Genomic DNA, 17,830 nt, shown 5'->3' on the forward strand with positions numbered 1-17,830 from the left:
ATCAGAGAGAACCTAAAAAGGAAAAGGAAAGGGAACATTTTGACCCTATTCCCATGACCTACAAAGAACTTTACCAACAAATTTTTGACACCTACGTAGTGTCACCATATTTGGTGGAACCAATGAATCCCCCATACCCTAAGTGGTATGATGAGAATGCTCATTGTGAATATCACGGTGGTGTCCCGGGGCACACTATTGAGAATTGTTACGCATTCAAGAGAATCGTGCAGAAGATGCGTGACAAGAACCGGATCGACTTCAACAACTCGGGGGCATCCAAGTGAGGAGAAAGATCATTTCATCATTTGCAACACTTTGTTTGAATTTGTTTTTCATCATTTCTCAAGTTTTATTAAGGACAATTAAATAAATTTATGTCACTTTAAATACGATGAGCAATAAATCAAATTTGCAAACGTGTGATTCTTTGAATATCGAATGAATTAAAAAACTATGTGAATGATTTAAAGTTACGAATCTTTGACAAAGTAACATGATTTAAAAGTGGTAAAACAAGGACTTTGCCCTTACCCAAGAAGATACGCTTAAACACCGTACCCTTCTCTTGCGAATAACCAATATAGCCTTCTCCTCTCGTAAGGGAAAAAAAAAAGAGGCTTGGTATTTAGGTGTGCATAGGTGCGAACAACATTGGGCATCTTTCGCATATGACTTTACTATACTTTTTGTTTAAGACGCTCAGTGATGATCATGATCTTTACAGATGGAATAGTCGAGTAGGTGAATCTAGTCTAGGTCAGTTGCTTAGAAATTGAATTCTAAAGATGAAATTTTTTACTTTCAACAATCACCTAGACTATAATAGGTTCTTCTTGATAATCTTAAGAAATTAAATCCGTAAAAACTGAGCTATTCCACTAAGGCAATTGGTTATAGAGGAAACTCGAAAGCCCTGGCTTTATGAATATATTACGTTCAAACCATGACATTGCTCGGACACTCAGCAATTCGGTGTTTGTTGCACTGCTATTGTCAGGCCGAAGACTTTGTGACGAGACGAACCCTTCACTTAACATAATAAAAGTGATTATAATGTTAAGCTGTTCCTCTAAAGCAATTGGTTAAACGCCCCGACTTTATGGATTCGGCTAGCCAGACAATGGCATATTAAATCAAATTTATCTAAACAAGAAATTTTCGGTAATGATGGACTAAAAGAGTTAAGGAACAACTGTTATAGTCAATTTCACACGAGCACTCAAGAATTTTATTTTTAGACTGATATTTTTGCACTACCTTTGTTAGAGAGGCCTACAAAGCTTGAACAAATGGAGGATTTCAGAGTACGAAAATAGAGGGTCTAGTAATTGATCATGCTAGTTGCGTCATTTTGTCTACATCCAATTAAAATGCCAAGCCAAGAAAAAGGCATGTTGCAATGACCGAGAAAAATGACGTTTTTAGGGTTGAAACTTTAGAAATTATGAAGCCAACCTGGCTCATCAATTCATATATTTTTCAAAGAGCTATAACTGTGAAAGCATTAAAAGAGCTATTGATTCCTTTGATATGCTTTAAACTCATGTTTATGATTTGATTCGATTACAAGCCTGAATTAAGTATCAATGTTTTACAGAATTCTTTTATTTTTTTCCCTCCTAAAATAAGAGAAAGGAGAAAAAAATATTTTCAAACAAGACAGTCTCAAATGTGAAAGGCTGCAACCCAAGAAGAAATGGGGCATGCTCAATTCCAAGGACCAGATTGGCAGACAAAGCACGAGACTCCACTTAGGAAATAAAACAAGAGCTAATTCATATTGCATGCATCTTAGACATACTTAAGAGCATCACATTCATCATTTTTTACACACATAATTTTTTGCAGCTTTCAGAGCCAATTTCAACTTCACAGCGAAGGATATTGGACTCAACAAATAACTTTCCAATTTCATTCAGAGTCAATTTCAACTTCACAGCGAAGGATATTGGACTCAACAAACAACTTTTCAGTTTCATTCAGAGTCAATTTCAACTTCACAACGAATGATATTGGACTCAAAGTGACACCATTTACTCGAGATTGGATTTTAACTTCACAACGAATGATATCCAACTCAAAGCAAATTGGTGAGACTTACTCAAGATTGGATTTCAACTTCACGACGAATGATATCCAACTCAAATCCAATTTTGTGAAACAATACTTGAATTTCAACTTCACGATGAATGATATCCAATTCAAGGCTCAACTTCACAACGAAAGAACCATCCACGATTTCAACTTCACGACGAAGGATATTGTGTTCACCAGCAACATTCATCTTTAGATTGGATTTCAACTTCACGACGAAGGATATCCAATTCAAGGCTCAACTTAACAATGAATGGGCTATCCACGATTTCAACTTCACGACAAAGGATATCGTGTCCACCAGCAACATTCATCTTTAGATTGGATTTCAACTTCACGACGAAGGATATCCAATTCAAGGCTCAACTTCACAACGAAGGGGTCATCCACAATTTTAACTTCACGACGAAGGATATCATGTCCACCAGCAACATTCATCTTTATATTGAATTTCAACTTCACAACGAAGGAAATCCAATTCAAGGCTCAACTTCAGAACGAATGAGTCATCCACAATTTCAACTTCACGACGAAGGATATCGTGTTCACCAGCAACATTCATCTTTAGATTGGATTTCAACTTCACGACGAAGGATATAGTGTCCATCATCAACATTCATCTTTAGATTGGATTTCAACTTCACAACGAAGGATATCCAATTCAAAGATCAACTTCACAACGAATGAGCCATCCACGATTTCAACTTCACAACGAAGGGTATTGTACCCAAAAAGATTAACCCAACTTCACGACGAATGAGTCATCTGTAACACAACAACACCGAAGTCTTCAGGTCAAGTTTCACCTTCATGACGAAGTATCTTGAGCTAGAAGACGATCTAGGAGCTACTTGCCAAAGCTTCGAGTTCGATTTCAACTTCACGACGAAGGATATCGTGCTCAGAATTTCCCAGTTTAACTCAACCTCACGGCGAGGGAGTCATTTCCAAATTTAATTCAAGTTGACATAAGATTTCAACTCTACGACTGAGGACATTCGATAGAGATGAAATTTGTGTCTTTTAATCTTTGCTCTATTTTTGTTATACGATAATGAGCAAAGAGGGGCAGCTGTAGACACCTAATTTCATCATCGATTAATATTATTTTGATCATACTGCTATAATATATTTATATATTGATTTATCTCATTATAATTATATTATACAATATGGTACATATCACACATTTTTATTTCTTGTATTAGGCCCAATGTTACAATGTTAAACCCCAAGGCCCAGTTCAAGCAAGCCCGTCAGCTACCCAACAGAGCACCCAGACCCAACAACACACGCCCAACAACCCAGGAACCCAACTGCATGTGACCCATATGGAACAGCCCGAACCGACCCAGCTAGGGTTTGAAACCCTAGCTTTCTTTCCTCCAAGCGCCGCATGCCTTCATCCCAGCTTGGCCAAACCGTCGTTTCTCACGCAACAACCTCGAACCATCCGACGAACATGGAGCATCACCAATAAACAACAAAGAACAATTTCATTAGGACTCTATTTGTACTGAAAATAATATATTTTTACTATAAATATTGTATGTAACACACATTTGAGGGACAATAGATCACGAATATTACCACGATTACACAAAATAATAGGCACAAGTACTCACGCACAAAAAAACCACGAAAAATACAAGCAAATTGCAAGTGTATCCGAAGCATTTTTGTAAAAAAATCGAAGAGCAATACAAGGTAAAGGTTTATACCTTTTTTGTAGTTCGTAGCTTGCATGTGGTGTCTTCTTTTTTCCTTTTTTTCGAAAGGCCGATGAACTTTAGGGGAAGATTTTGAGATTTTAAATCTCAGATCTAGCCTCTCTTGAGGCCGCTTTGCAAAAACCATCGTGATTTTCGTAACGATGGTGGTAAAATCTTTTAGAAAAATCAAAACTTTTTTTTCGCCGCCGATCAACGGCGACCGGCGAGGTGGCAATGGTCGGTTTCTGGGTTCCTATGAACCTAGACGGCGGCGTGTTGTTCAATCTGAAGAACAATTGAGAGAAATATAAGAAATGGGGGCTTGTGTTGAAAATGAAAAATGGAGTAGTTAAGCCAAAACATTGGCTTTTATATCGACCCGCAAACTCGGCTCCTGACCCGCGCGTCGACTCGCCCCACTCTATTTGATTCGCGTGTTTTCATTCTGTAAGGGGGACATTGCAATTTTGGTCCCCATATTTTGTAAAGCTCTATTTTTTCCCTTAAATCCCCATTTTATTTTTGTTTTTTCTCAAATTATACCATTCATTTTGTTTTATTTTAATTTAGTCATTTAATATTATTAATATATATATATATATATATATATATATATATATTAGTAGGTTTTATTATTTTTATTCTTTCTTTTCTTTTTGGTTTATTTCATTTTCTTTTATTTATCGTTATTATGTTTTTTAAATATTTTTATATATTTTTACTTTATTTATTTATCATTATATATATTTTTAATTTTTACTCTTTTTATATATTTATTTATTTTCTTTTTTTTACCATTTTCTTTCTTTTTGGTTTTATTTTATTATTATTTTCATTATTATTATTATATTTATATATATATATATTCCTCTTTATTTTATTATTTTTTTATTTTTCTCTCTCTATCTTTATTTATTTCTTTATATTTTTTATGTATTTATTTATATATTTACTTTTCGTTATCTTTATTTAGTTATTTTATTTATTTATATCTTTTTTATTTCTTTCATTTTCTTTATTTTTTTTCTTTATCTTATTTTTATTTATTTCATTTGTTATTTTCTTTGTTTTATTTTCTTTATCTTATTTATTTTTATTATTTTTTTTCTCTAACACGTTTTCGGCTTTTTAAGGGTACGTTTTCAAAACCGTTAAAGGTAAGTAATTTGGATCATATTTTTAACTTTAATTTAAATTACAACTTTTTTAATTAAAGACAACTGAAAATTACGTAGTACCGAAAGGGCAGTTCAAGGGTGTTAACCCTTCTTTGACTGTAACCGACTCTTGAATCTAACACATATTTGGTAAGACGCGGATCATGTAAGAAATAAGATATCCGATCAACCCTTTGTTTTAAAATAAATGATCGGTGACGACTATAATCCGTTTTATTTAAGTTGAAATCTAATTCCAGACTCACCCGAAAAACGGTTCCGACAAATGTCATCGGCAGTTATGTCAATATTAGCAACCTGGAAGCATGGGGAGGGTTAATGGGGGCAGGGTATAACTATTTCAAATGAGGAAACTTGGATATTTTCTCAGGTGGAGGGCGTTGCTTGACTGCACCGGTATGTGCCATGAACTTAACATCGGACGGTTCGGGTCCGCACCATGGATGGTACTGTAACTATGTGGAAGTCACCACAACCGGTGTCCATACCCCATGTACCCAGCAGCTATTCACAGTGGAACAATGGTTGGCACTCGATACTGAACCCTTCGACCTCACTATCATTAGGAACTATTGTCCCGCCCAGGCTAGTGCTGATCATCATCATTCTGAAATGTAGATCAAGCACCCTGATGAGGGCTGTAATTAATTTCTCAAATCATAAAATAGCTTTGCAAGCCATCTCGTTGGTCATCCAATATTCATTTCAAAGTTGGCATATCCTCTTCTTATAATTTCAAATCTCAATTCCTCCAGTCAAGTTCAACAACACCCTATTCATTTTGAAATAGAATTGTCCTATGAGAAATCAAACTATATTGGAGAAAAATGGACCTCGAAGAAAGGAAAGATAGGGGTTGGTTTCAATAGTTTCTATGCTATCCCAAGTGTGAGATTAAACATTGCTCAGGTACACCAAAGCAACCAGCATAGCCTTTCTACTCGGCTTTAACTTGATGTTTCTTCATTTCTTCCGATATTTCCTTCGACAGTTGCTCAGAATTATACTCTACTCCAAAGCATCTTACAACCTTCATTTTTGGGTCTATCAAATACCTGAGCATTTAAAACTTTCTGCATCAAATTCTCAACAATAACAGCAATACAAAAGATTGAACAATGTTTGGAACATACATGTTGTGAGAAGACTCAACAAGATAATCATCACCTTCTTCTTCAACCTTTTTGAAGTAAACACGGTATTCTAGTACCATTTGCCTTACAGCACTAACAGGTCCTGTCAATCCCACTATTCTTGGATCAAACTCTGTACTTTGAATGCAAAAGTGGAGGATATATTAGCCAAACATATGTAAATGTACACAAGAGTAGCTTATTATTGTCACATATTCAGTCCCAAGGCATACAAACCGTTGAGGTAAGCACGGAGTTGTGCAGGACCATCACGCTGAGGATCAATTGTCACAAATATAAGTAAAACCTTCAGATTCTCTTTTGACTCTTGATACAAATAAAACAAAAATTGTCAAGAATATTACAAGACTAATAGCTATATATAACACCAAGTCTTTTTAAGGGATTATACCTAATGTATCTATAGCCTTCACCATAATTTGGACTTGATCAGGTCCAATATCAGGAGATGATGTATAGCCAAAGTACAGGCTAACCCAATTTCCAAGAAACTCCCGTTCTTTAACGACCCGTTTTTCTGTATTTACCAAAGTGAATGGGCCACCGATAATTGGAGCTGCTGCAGTATCAGAACTACCAGTATTGTATTCCGTGCCTGCTGAACAGAAACACTAAGCATATTAAAGATAGGACTAGTCATGTTTATGCAGTCCTTCCTTCACTTGGCATTGGACAAAACACCAAAAAGACGCCTGCAAAATTTCAAGGATCTTTAAACCTCAAATTGATGCAACCAGAGGAATATTTTGGATCATGTATGACAAATCACTTGAGCAAACTAAATAAGCAGTAAAAAGTAAAAACTTCTTCCCGGTATATACAATCTTATGTCCACTCTTCTTCACCAGCTTCTCCAAAAAAATCAGGAAACATCCAAATCAGATGTGGCTTTTAACAAACACATTCCTTATCTTAACATGTACCTTTTAATGGTCATCAATACTCTTTTAGGCATTTATTACATCTTGCTGCTTGCATGTCACCTTATTACCTTAATTGTGCCAACCTGAACTACAGCCTTTACAAAAGAAGCAGAAATTATAGTAACACAATTTTGTTTTAGATTGGGGTAAAAATTATAGCCCCAAGCTTTATGGACATATTTCTGTATTATCCAGCCACATTTCCACTGTTTTTAGATATTTTATTGTATGTCAACCAAAGCATAATTCAAAAGAAAAAGATGAGGGAAACACACATGCTTTTTCTACAACCTAATAAGAATCAAACAATAGATTATCTATGCACAAATGCAAGTACACTGTGTCACTTGTTGATTATCTATTCAATTACATATTGCCACAAATAAAATAATACAGAGACAACTTCTGATGCCTGACTTTCGATCGTAGTGACGTAACATGGAATTATCTTGAGAATAAAAATATGGAAGATCTACACCAAAGAATTTCATTACCATAAAATCCTTCTATTTGCTATAGGTCAAAGTCATTCATAGACAAATGTGGTAATGCATAAGAAACATGCAAAAATGTCATCTGAACTATCAGTGATTGCATTTTGGTTCAACTTAGCCCATATTTAGTTAACCTTCCCAACCTCCTAACCATTTAAGAATGTATCATAAAGCGATGAATCTGTTTGAAGAAGTATTGGGCATTTCTCAGAAAACTAGAATATGATGCTATTATGATACTATACAAACAGCAAAAGGACAATAATTGGGACATTTAAGCACAAGCATAATCAAAGAAGCACAATAACATGAATAAATAAATAAGTTGGACCAAAACTGGTAAGTAGAAGATTCGCAACAATATCCAGCACATTTATCTAAAAGAACAAATGCAGAGGAAGTTAATGAAATAAGCTACTTGTAGGTAGTTAAATATGAACCCTAGCAATGAAACTCATGATCAACCGACCATTTACTCAAGCAAATAATTGCTTGGTCTCATCTACTTTAATAGGTTTTACTTCATAGAAATATCAACAATAAACAAATTATGGGACTTCTATACAAGAAAGAAAAGAAAATGTAGAGACCTTGCATATCTGAACAACCTAGTTTCGAACTCCTGGTGAATAACAACCAAGATTCCAACATCTAGGCATGTACACAACAACAATAGAAGATAAACAGGTGCCTCTCTTAATTGCTCTTCTCTCATCATTATAATGCAGAAAAGCTACCAATCCACCAAAGCCTAGTCACATAGGTGGCTGCGCAAAAGAAGGATAAAAATAACTATTAGACCACTTATTCCTACTTCCAATATCCAACAAAAAAGTTCATACACAATATAACAACAATGGAAAGTACATATGAACAAGCAATTTCATGAGCGTACAATAACATAAGCACCCCATGAGCGAGAAGTCTGTGTTTCAACATTCACAACAGGATGACCAGTTGGATTTTTGTAACCGTTCTTTGCTGATTGAGCATAGCCACAAGATTGAATTCTCTTAGATGGATCAAACCTACATATCCATATAAGCATTAGAACCTATAGCTTCACCAATTACACTAAAAATTGCTTCATACCATCTAGAAGACTAAAACTATGAACTAAATGTTTTACATGCAAGGAAAAGAAGTTCAAACGGTAATTGCAACAAACACCCAAATCACCATTCATCGTCAAAATACATGAAATATACAAAAAGACTCGTGGAAGAACAATTGCAGCATCAAAACAATTCAAAAGGTCACAAACTCCGGACTTATATTAATCCAAACTAACATTCAACTAAAAGAGATCGGATATCATGAATTGAACAAGATTCTTCAATGTTGCCTAGAAGAAACTTAAGAGCATAACGATCATAGTTTTCGTTCTTTTTCTGGCATAATACAATTTCAAAAAACGAAAACCCATTTTATTCTAACAGCTAAAAGAAAGAAAAATAGAAGAGAAAGATTAGAGTGTGACCTTGGGAGAAGAGTAGGAGGACGGACGGAGCGGTGCTTGGCGGAAAGGAAAATGAAGCGAGAAATGGGCATATTACAGATTTGGGGAAATATTTAGGAGAATTACTCTTGGGAGCAAATGCCCATCTGTGATTCCTTTTTTATTTTTGCACCCAAAATATGAAGCAGCTACTTCTCTGACCGAAATTTTCTTGCTCACCACCTTTATATATGTAAGAATAAAAACGTTCATATTAAATGATTGAATCTTAGCATATGACATCTTATATTCATCCAAATTTATCAAAAATATTAAAATAAATAAATGTATTTAAATTAGAATTATTACATTTGCTTGTAGAATTTTTTAATACTTTTTACGAACTGTATGTAATTTTGATTAATTTGTTAAAATTAAATTCCCATATACACATTGATAAAATTCAATTCATGGCTATCGTTAATATACTAAGAATAAATTATATATTTAATCACTCAATTATCACTTCAATTTCATTTTGGTCACCTAACTTTTTTTTCCAAAATCATATCTAACATTATATTTTGGTTTTGTTTTGGTCACCGCCGTTAAAAAATAAATATAACTGCTGATGTGGTAATTTTATTTTTTCAATCATGACGTGTCATTACATTATGGTGACATGTCAGCATCATCGTTAATTTTAGGTATGATTTCAAAAATAATAATAACTGAGTGACCAAAACGGAACTAAAGCAATAATTGGGTATATTAAATGTGTAGTTTAGACATATATTAATTATAAGATATAATCACATTTTTACACTCACTTTTAAAAAATATTATTTTAGTTTTAAATTTTGTTTATCTCTTTGATCTTTAATTTTAATTTTATTTTTCTTAAATTATAATTGACATAAAAATTTGTTAACCGATAATTAGTTATAATTATGCTTTTGTCAATACAAGCGTGAACTATTTTTATTATTTTACATGAAAATTTTAAAAATAATAATATTAATAAAAAATAAATATATATATTAAAATCATTAAAAAGGCAAATTTTATTAAGCTATGGGTGTAAAAGAACATATCGTTCGATAAGTTATTCATGAATCATTCGTATAATGTTCATTTATTATGCTAAATAAACGAATATGTACAAAAATTTTATGTTCATTTAATTAACGAGCGAACAAAAATAGGAATGTGTAATGTTTGATTATGTTCATGAACAACACTTATTTATTGACTTGTTTATAAACTAGTTTATCAACTCGTTTATAAGCTCGTTTACTTTGTTCTCCTCTTCCCTTCATTTTTTTACATTTTAAATATTGGCGAATGTAGGAACTAAATTTGAACATAAGGTGAACTTTGGAGTTCAAACTATGAAGCCTAAGGAACTTAAAGACTAGTGGCATAGTTTCACCATTTTTTTGGCTTGCAATTTAAAGGTAAAATGAGAGTGTTGGTTGTCAAATATTAAACAAACATGTTCGTGGTCGTGAATGTTAAACAAATGAACATGTTCTTGAATGTTAAACAAATGAACATGTTCTTGAATGTTAAACAAACGAACATAAACACCTTCAAAAATAAATAAACGAACATGAAAATGATACCGAAAATTTAAACGAACACGAATCAAACATGAACACCTGAAAAATAAATAAACGAATACAAATACAATTTTATTTGTTCAAACTCGGTTCATTTATACCCTTAATATTAGCTTCTCATGTATTTTTTTGTCAATTAATTTAATTTAACAAAAAAAATATGTGTTTTAAAAAAAATGTTATTGACCTTAATTATAATAATAGAAGATGTTGCCAATTTTACTTTTTGTATACATTTTATTTGGCGTAAAATAATGGAGCCAAATTTGTTAAGTTAACTTAAATCTATTTCTTTTATCTGTATTATTCTTTCAATTTCTATTAGCATTTTATTCATTTAAATTCCATCCCGGCCTAATATAATTGAGGAGTTGTGATGTATTTGACGAGGACAATATGTCCAGTTGAAAGGTCGTAAGTTTGGGCTTTACGTTTACCCAACAAGTTTTCTCCTTTAGTTAATTAAAACTTGGGTAAATTATATATTTAGTACCTAGACTATCACTTTTATTCCATTTTAGTACCTACATTTTAGGTTTTTTAAAAGCATACCTGACGTTTAGTTTAAGTTTCAATTTGGTACATCGCCGTTAAAAACTTAATGGCACTAATAACGTGGAATTTACATTGCAATACACGTGGAATACCGAAAAAGGGAAAGTAGTTCCACATTATCGATGCCACTAAGTTTGTAATGACGAGGTACCAAATTGAAACCTAAACTAAACGTTACGTATGATTTTGAAAAAAAATAAAAAATTTAGATGCTACAACGAAACAAAATTAATAATTTAGGTATTAAACATGTAATTTATTCTTAAAACTTTTATTTAAGACTGAAGTATTTGTTTAAGGGATACAAGTCACCTATTTGACTATATGAGCTCTAATTTCTAGTCTTATAAACGGTTGTTGGACTTACCATTGTCACACTAGCCATTCCGTCTCTTGGTACATAACAGGTTGGTAGATAAAATGTGATATGAGAAATAAATAGTAATAATAATTAAAATAGATTATAGTTAAATTGAAGAAAAAAATTATTTGTCAGTAGTCATGGAATTGATAGGCAGAGACGTTGAGGTATGTTTATATAATTTCCTTAAGATAAATTTGTCTGCTCCTATGATGCTGGAGATTGTTGATTGACTGCCTCCCAGAATACAACAACAATATGAGTATAACAATAACTCGACTGAAGTGATTAGTGAAATGTAACATTGTCTTTTTCTATCACTAAAACTGTTTTGAAAATAAAGAATTTTTTTTTTTTTGTGTTTACCTTTTAAGTTCACACAATTTAAATGTAAGATTTACACTAAAAAATATTGAAAATTTTACATAATGGAGAAGTTAATATCCGAGAATCAAGGAAACATTAATGCATTATATTCTCGTCTTGTGAATTAGGTAATAATTACCTAATATAACGTTTGAATTAAGAGACATCAAATTTAATTTAATTTTATCCTTTTAATCAAACAATCACTCACATGAATGAAATTGATAATTTAATCAAAACATTGACTCAATATGATGATAAAATCTATGATTATAGTTTCATAGGCTAGATAACCACCAACCCTTGAATCTTTCTTTATAAAATATATTTATTTTACAAGATAACCATAGATGTGATGTTCTTGAACTATTATGTCGTCTCTGTAAACAATTATATATCTCACACAAATACTTCCATAGAAAGGTTTTCAGTTCTCATGGGTATGTTCAAATGGGTTGTGAACATCTCTTGATTCTGCAAGAATTCGAGAGACTTATCTCACAATAGCTTCCTTGAAGCATTCTTACTTCACTCTCGCTTAGTTGATTTATGTCATTTAAGTCATCGAACACACAACGATCATTAAAAGAATTATTTAACATATCTTACTAATGATTACATTATATAGTCCCAAGTATATATGAGATATCTTAATACCCTCACAATCGCTTTATAATGATTTCCCCTTAGATTGCTTGTGAATTTGGTTAAATTGTTCATAGTGAAAATAATATATGATCTAGTACGGTTGTTGAGATATATTAGACTTCCTATTATTTTTACATATTCCACTTGGTCAACATTTTCATTTTTTAAATAAATGCTAACACATATCTATTAATGTTCTAGTTATACCATAATCATCATTGTTAATTTTTTTCATGAACATTGTCCACGTAGTATAACTGAGTTAATATGAGATCTTCATATGATTTCTTGATTTGGATGTCAAAAATCATATTAGTTAATCTCATATCTTCCGTGTCAAATCTTGAGTTTAATATGTCTTTGGCACACTTTATCATTTCATTGTTGTTTTCAACAATGAGTATGTCATTAACATATAAATATAGGATTATATATCCAATGTCAATAATTTTGACATACACACATTTATAGAACTTATTAATCTTGAAGTCGTTTATCATCATGACACTATAAAAACTTCTTGTGTCATTACTTTAGTGCTTGAGTCCATATAAAAATTTCATTAATCTATAAACTTTCCTTTCTTGATTTGGAACTACATCACCCTCGTGTTGTTCCATGTAAATCTTTTTATCTATATCTCCATTCAAAAAAGTTATTTTAATATCCATTTGATGTACTTTAAGATTCCGCAATATGACAATTACGAGTATTACTTTTATGGAGGTTATTCTTTATACTAAAGAAAAAGTATTAAAGTAGGCTAGGTATTTCTTTTATCGATAACCTTTTGTAACTAGTCTAATCTTGCACTTATCAATTGTTCTGTATGTCTTTATTTTTCATTTGAAAATCTATTAATGATTTAATTCCTAGAGAATGATCCACTAATTCTTATGTATGATCTTACATGATGAAATCTATTTTACTTTTGATATATAACATCTTTCCATAAGGTGCTTTCAGATGAAAATATGATAGAGTTATATGTTTGAGGTTCATCCTCTAACATATAGGTTAGAAAATTTAATCCATAATATTTTTGCATCGTAACTCGTTTACTCATTATTGGCTCAGTTTTAACATTTTGTTGATTGTTCGGACTATCTTTATCGATAATTTCTAAAATTTACTTCTTTGAACTTGAAATAGATTCCTTAATTTTACAAGGAATATATTTTCAAAGAATGACCAATTGTTTGATTCTAGTATCATGTTCTTGTGAATTTAAGGATTCTTTGACTCGTACACAAGAAATTGATATGTGTTTCTATGTTTTTCATAGTCAATAAATGCAATCCATCGTTTTAAGACATATTTCCATTTGCTTTGGTAATGAGGTCATTACCTTCGCAAAACACCCTCACATGTTCATGTAGTTGTAGAAAGGTTTTGTACATTTCCATAACTCATATGGTGTATTGTCCCTTTTCTTATGAGAAACTTTATTTAAAATGTAATTAGCTTATAGAATAGCCCGGTTCACATGTTTTGTAATGACCTAGAGCTTTCGAGTAAACTGTGTTGGATAAATGAACTGCAAAACTACACCGTTAGCATTGACTAAAAATATAAACAGTAATTAAAAGGAACAAATTCGTAAACCGTGTCGTGGTAAAAACCACTGCCTTAGAAATGAATTCGCCCTGATGTGTGTAATCGCTGTAGTAGGCGGATCGTCCCCGAGGTTAACACGGTCGCTGTGAATTCCGTACACCCGAAACCGGAGTGGACTGCTGGTGGTATTGCTCTTCTGATTGGAAAGCACTCAGAGAGAACTCACAGAGAGAATTGTAGAAAACACTTTTGTAAGTGAATTGTGAATGTTTGAGAGTGAGTTGAGAAGTTGAATATAGCTGTTGAGTTAATCGATTGACGGAATTGGCCAAGAGGGGGTGAATTGGCAATTAAAAATTTGGAGGAAGCTTTTGCAGAAAATTGAAAGTAATTGCACAGCGATTTAGAGTGGTTCGACTTTCTCAATCAAAGTCTACGTCCACTACCTTAGCTATCCACACTAAGGATTTTCCAATAAATTCACTAATTTGTTCTTTCTTTTGAGGCCAAAGAGATAACCTTACAACACTCTCAAGAATATACCCCAATTCTTGAGAACACTCTTTCCCAAAGAGAAGATTACAAATTTGCAAACTTACAAGGAAAACCTCTCAAGGTAAGATGTTTGCACAATTCTAGAACAAGAAAAGAACACTCACAAATAATTACAAATGAGCACAAATGGTGTTCTTTGAAATCAAAATGAATATTGAAAGGAAAATTGGCTTGATTTGCACAAACTTGGTGTTTGATGCTTTCTCTCTTGTTTCTCTATATTTTCTTGTTGATCAAGGGCTTCAGAACTTGTTTAAATACACCTTGAATCACTTCTGAACGTTGGGGATGATTAGTGAAGATCATATAGCCGTTTTAGTGTGAAAACAATTAATAAAACAGCTTGGAGCGTGGGGGGAATCGGTACCCCCCTATGGGGAATCGGTTCCCTAAGTGTAAAATTCAAATATTTCGACCGTTATACAAGGGGGGAATCGGTTCCCTCCGAGCATACTGGAATTCTCGGAGCCAAACCATTCATGGGGGAATCGGTACCCCCTTAGGGGGGAATCGGTTCCCTCTGAGCAATCTGGAATTTTTGGCTTTAAAATGGTTCAAAATACTTTGTAAAATTATTTTGAAATTGTTTTAAGATTAAAACTTAATTTTACACTTTGAGTAAGGATTAAAAATGATCTTTGAAAGATTTGGAGTAATGTTTTGATATTCGAATAATTCTATCGAATATACTTAGAAAATCATTTGGAAAATCTTAAAATTCATTTAACTTAATTTGTTATATCGAAATATCAAAATGTTTTCAACAATCTCCCCCTTTTTGATATAACAAAACATTTTAGTAATTTTAAGATTTTGAAATCAAGTTTTGAAATTACTCCCCCTTACTTTAACACTTCTCCCATTTATCATTTAAAAACACTTTAACACTTAACACTTCTCCCCCTTTTTGTTAAATCAAAAAGACATTTTAAAGAATTTAAACAAGGTTTTGAAATCATTTAGCCAATTGATTATATATAATATAAGCTGCTAAGATCACAAGCAAGAGAAACGCTAGCCATTAGTTTCATAATCAATATTCATAATTAATGTGAAATGGAAAAATTATTATATATCTAATCATGAAGTAAATGATGCAATAATGAATAAATTTAATCACACCAAATAGATAATTTCTAACCATTCATGAGTCCAAACAAATTCAAAGTCAATCAATCCACAAATTCAAACATTCCAAAATATTCAAAATGTTAAAACAACAAGTTTGGAGTTCAAAGAAAAACATTGAATCACATATCTAGATCAGGAGGAGTAAAACGAGCTCGCATAGCGGCCATTTCGTTAGTGAGGTCATTAATACGTGCGTTGGTTGCTTCATTATTTGCACGCATTTCCCAAAGAATTTCTAATTGTTGAGCTCCCATTGTGGATAAATGGGACTCTATAGAAGTAAAGTGTGAATCCATAGTAGCGTATCGAAAATCGAATGTCTCCATAAAGGATTGGAAATATGGAGGCATTGGATGCGTTTGTTGTTCTTGCTCTTTGGGCTGCTCAGGTTCATCTTCGGCTTCATCAATGTCTCGCATTAATTGATCAAGCTCGAGATCTTTGTTAGCTTCGGGTGGAGCTTGTGAAGAACTAGCTCCCGGAGTATTTGCAGAAGATTGAACCCATTCACCGGTTTCCTTATCCTTAATCCATCCCGCTCTCATTAAGGAAAGAAGGTTAATTTGTTTCTTAAGGGGGAAAACGACATCTAGACCGACTCTAAGCCCAGCTTTGGAAAACAGATTACTCAAAATGCAACCGTAAACAAGAGATGAACAGAGTTTTTTGTTAGGAACAAGATTTACGGTTTCAACAATTTCAACAAAAAAAATATGAGGTAGGTTGATTTTAATATTGTTTTCGAAAAAATGTAACCACCAAAGATCTAAGGCTCTAAGAGTAGAGTAACGACCTCCGGATGGTCAAAACCACCAAGAAATCATTAGATGAAGAAAACGTTCATGAAGGTCTAGGACACTTGCACTATCCCTTCTTTTATAACGAGATCCTAAAACCTGTTTTTCATTTGAAATCCCATCATTATCTAATCTGAATGTATTGGCTATGTAAGCCGAGTCAATATATAAGAATTGTCCTAGAAGGTAGGAACGAATTCCTATGGGTTCGGTTTTAGTTTGGTTTTTAACACAAACGGTATTAGAATAGAAAATACGAACAAGTTGATGGTAAACGATGGGTTCAAGGTCAAAGAGTTTATCAAATTTCCACTCTTGTAAAAGAGGAAGATATTTAAAATTGATAGCTAACATAGCTTGACGAGAAGGAATACGTTCTTCCCGGATTTTGTAAGAGTCGAAATATTGATAATACCAAAAACGATGATTTCTAGGACCAGGATGATTGAAACACGAATTTTGGATAGTCAAATTAGGATCAATAGGATTAGGATTAGAAATTGGAATAGGTGGAGGATTTGGAGGTGGATTTGGTTGATGGTGTGAACGACTAGATGAAGACCTAGCACGTTTAGGATTGGATATGGTTTAGGAAATCGAAACAGAATTGATAACCTACAATTTAGAAAACACATGTATGCAATTCAATCAATCCCAAAACTCAATTGAGTCCTCAATATTTCAAGGTTCTCTAAATCAATCCTAATGGGCAAAGTTTTTGAAAAACTTTTGAAAAATATGGTTTTGAGAAACAATATATGTATAGTTTTCATAATAACAACATAATTTAATCAAAACACAATACTTTGAAAATTAATAATTTTTTTTTATTTCGAAAATTTAGAAAATTTTGAAAAAAATCTTGTGTTTTTGATGAAATTAGTTGTAATATCTAGTTTCTAATCACTAAATAATCAATGCCCGATCAAAAATTCAACCTAGAACTAATTAAAACTAGTTCTATGTTCATAAATTGATAAAAAGAAGTTTTGAAAAATACCTTGAATGATTTCGGATTTGAGTGAGATTAGATGAAGTTTGCACATTTTTTGATGATTCCAACAGGTTTAGAGGATGATATTTGAAGTGAATTCCGATTAAAAATGTTGATTTGAGGCAAAATGGAGATTTGAGTGCTTAGAGGGTGAGAAACGGCGGAAGGAAGAAAATAGAGGGTTTTTGAGGATTTTAAAGGGTTCTGCCCGTGTATAACCAGAACCCTAGGGGGTATCGATTCCCCTG

The 17,830-nt window shown here is 32.7% G+C and overlaps 1 protein-coding gene across 1 annotated transcript in view; it reads right to left on the reverse strand.

Annotated features, from left to right (window-relative positions):
- Positions 1 to 5,783: 5,783 nt before the first annotated feature.
- Positions 5,784 to 17,830, reverse strand: part of LOC120122719 (protein SCO1 homolog 2, mitochondrial-like) — a 31,031-nt gene continuing 18,984 nt past the window's right edge. The window contains exons 2-6 of the mRNA XM_039141833.1: positions 9,039 to 9,172; positions 6,533 to 6,736; positions 6,358 to 6,447; positions 6,121 to 6,253; positions 5,784 to 6,042 (exon numbers count right to left, since the gene is read on the reverse strand). Of these exons, the coding sequence (XP_038997764.1) occupies positions 5,925 to 6,042; positions 6,121 to 6,253; positions 6,358 to 6,447; positions 6,533 to 6,736; positions 9,039 to 9,172 (679 nt within the window). The 3' untranslated portion in view covers positions 5,784 to 5,924. The remainder of the gene's footprint in view (positions 6,043 to 6,120; positions 6,254 to 6,357; positions 6,448 to 6,532; positions 6,737 to 9,038; positions 9,173 to 17,830) is intronic.

The sequence above is a fragment of the Hibiscus syriacus genome, unplaced genomic scaffold (assembly GCF_006381635.1).
Source record: "Hibiscus syriacus cultivar Baekdansim isolate YM2019G1 unplaced genomic scaffold, ASM638163v2 tig00110387_pilon, whole genome shotgun sequence".
Lineage (NCBI taxonomy): Eukaryota > Viridiplantae > Streptophyta > Magnoliopsida > Malvales > Malvaceae > Hibiscus > Hibiscus syriacus.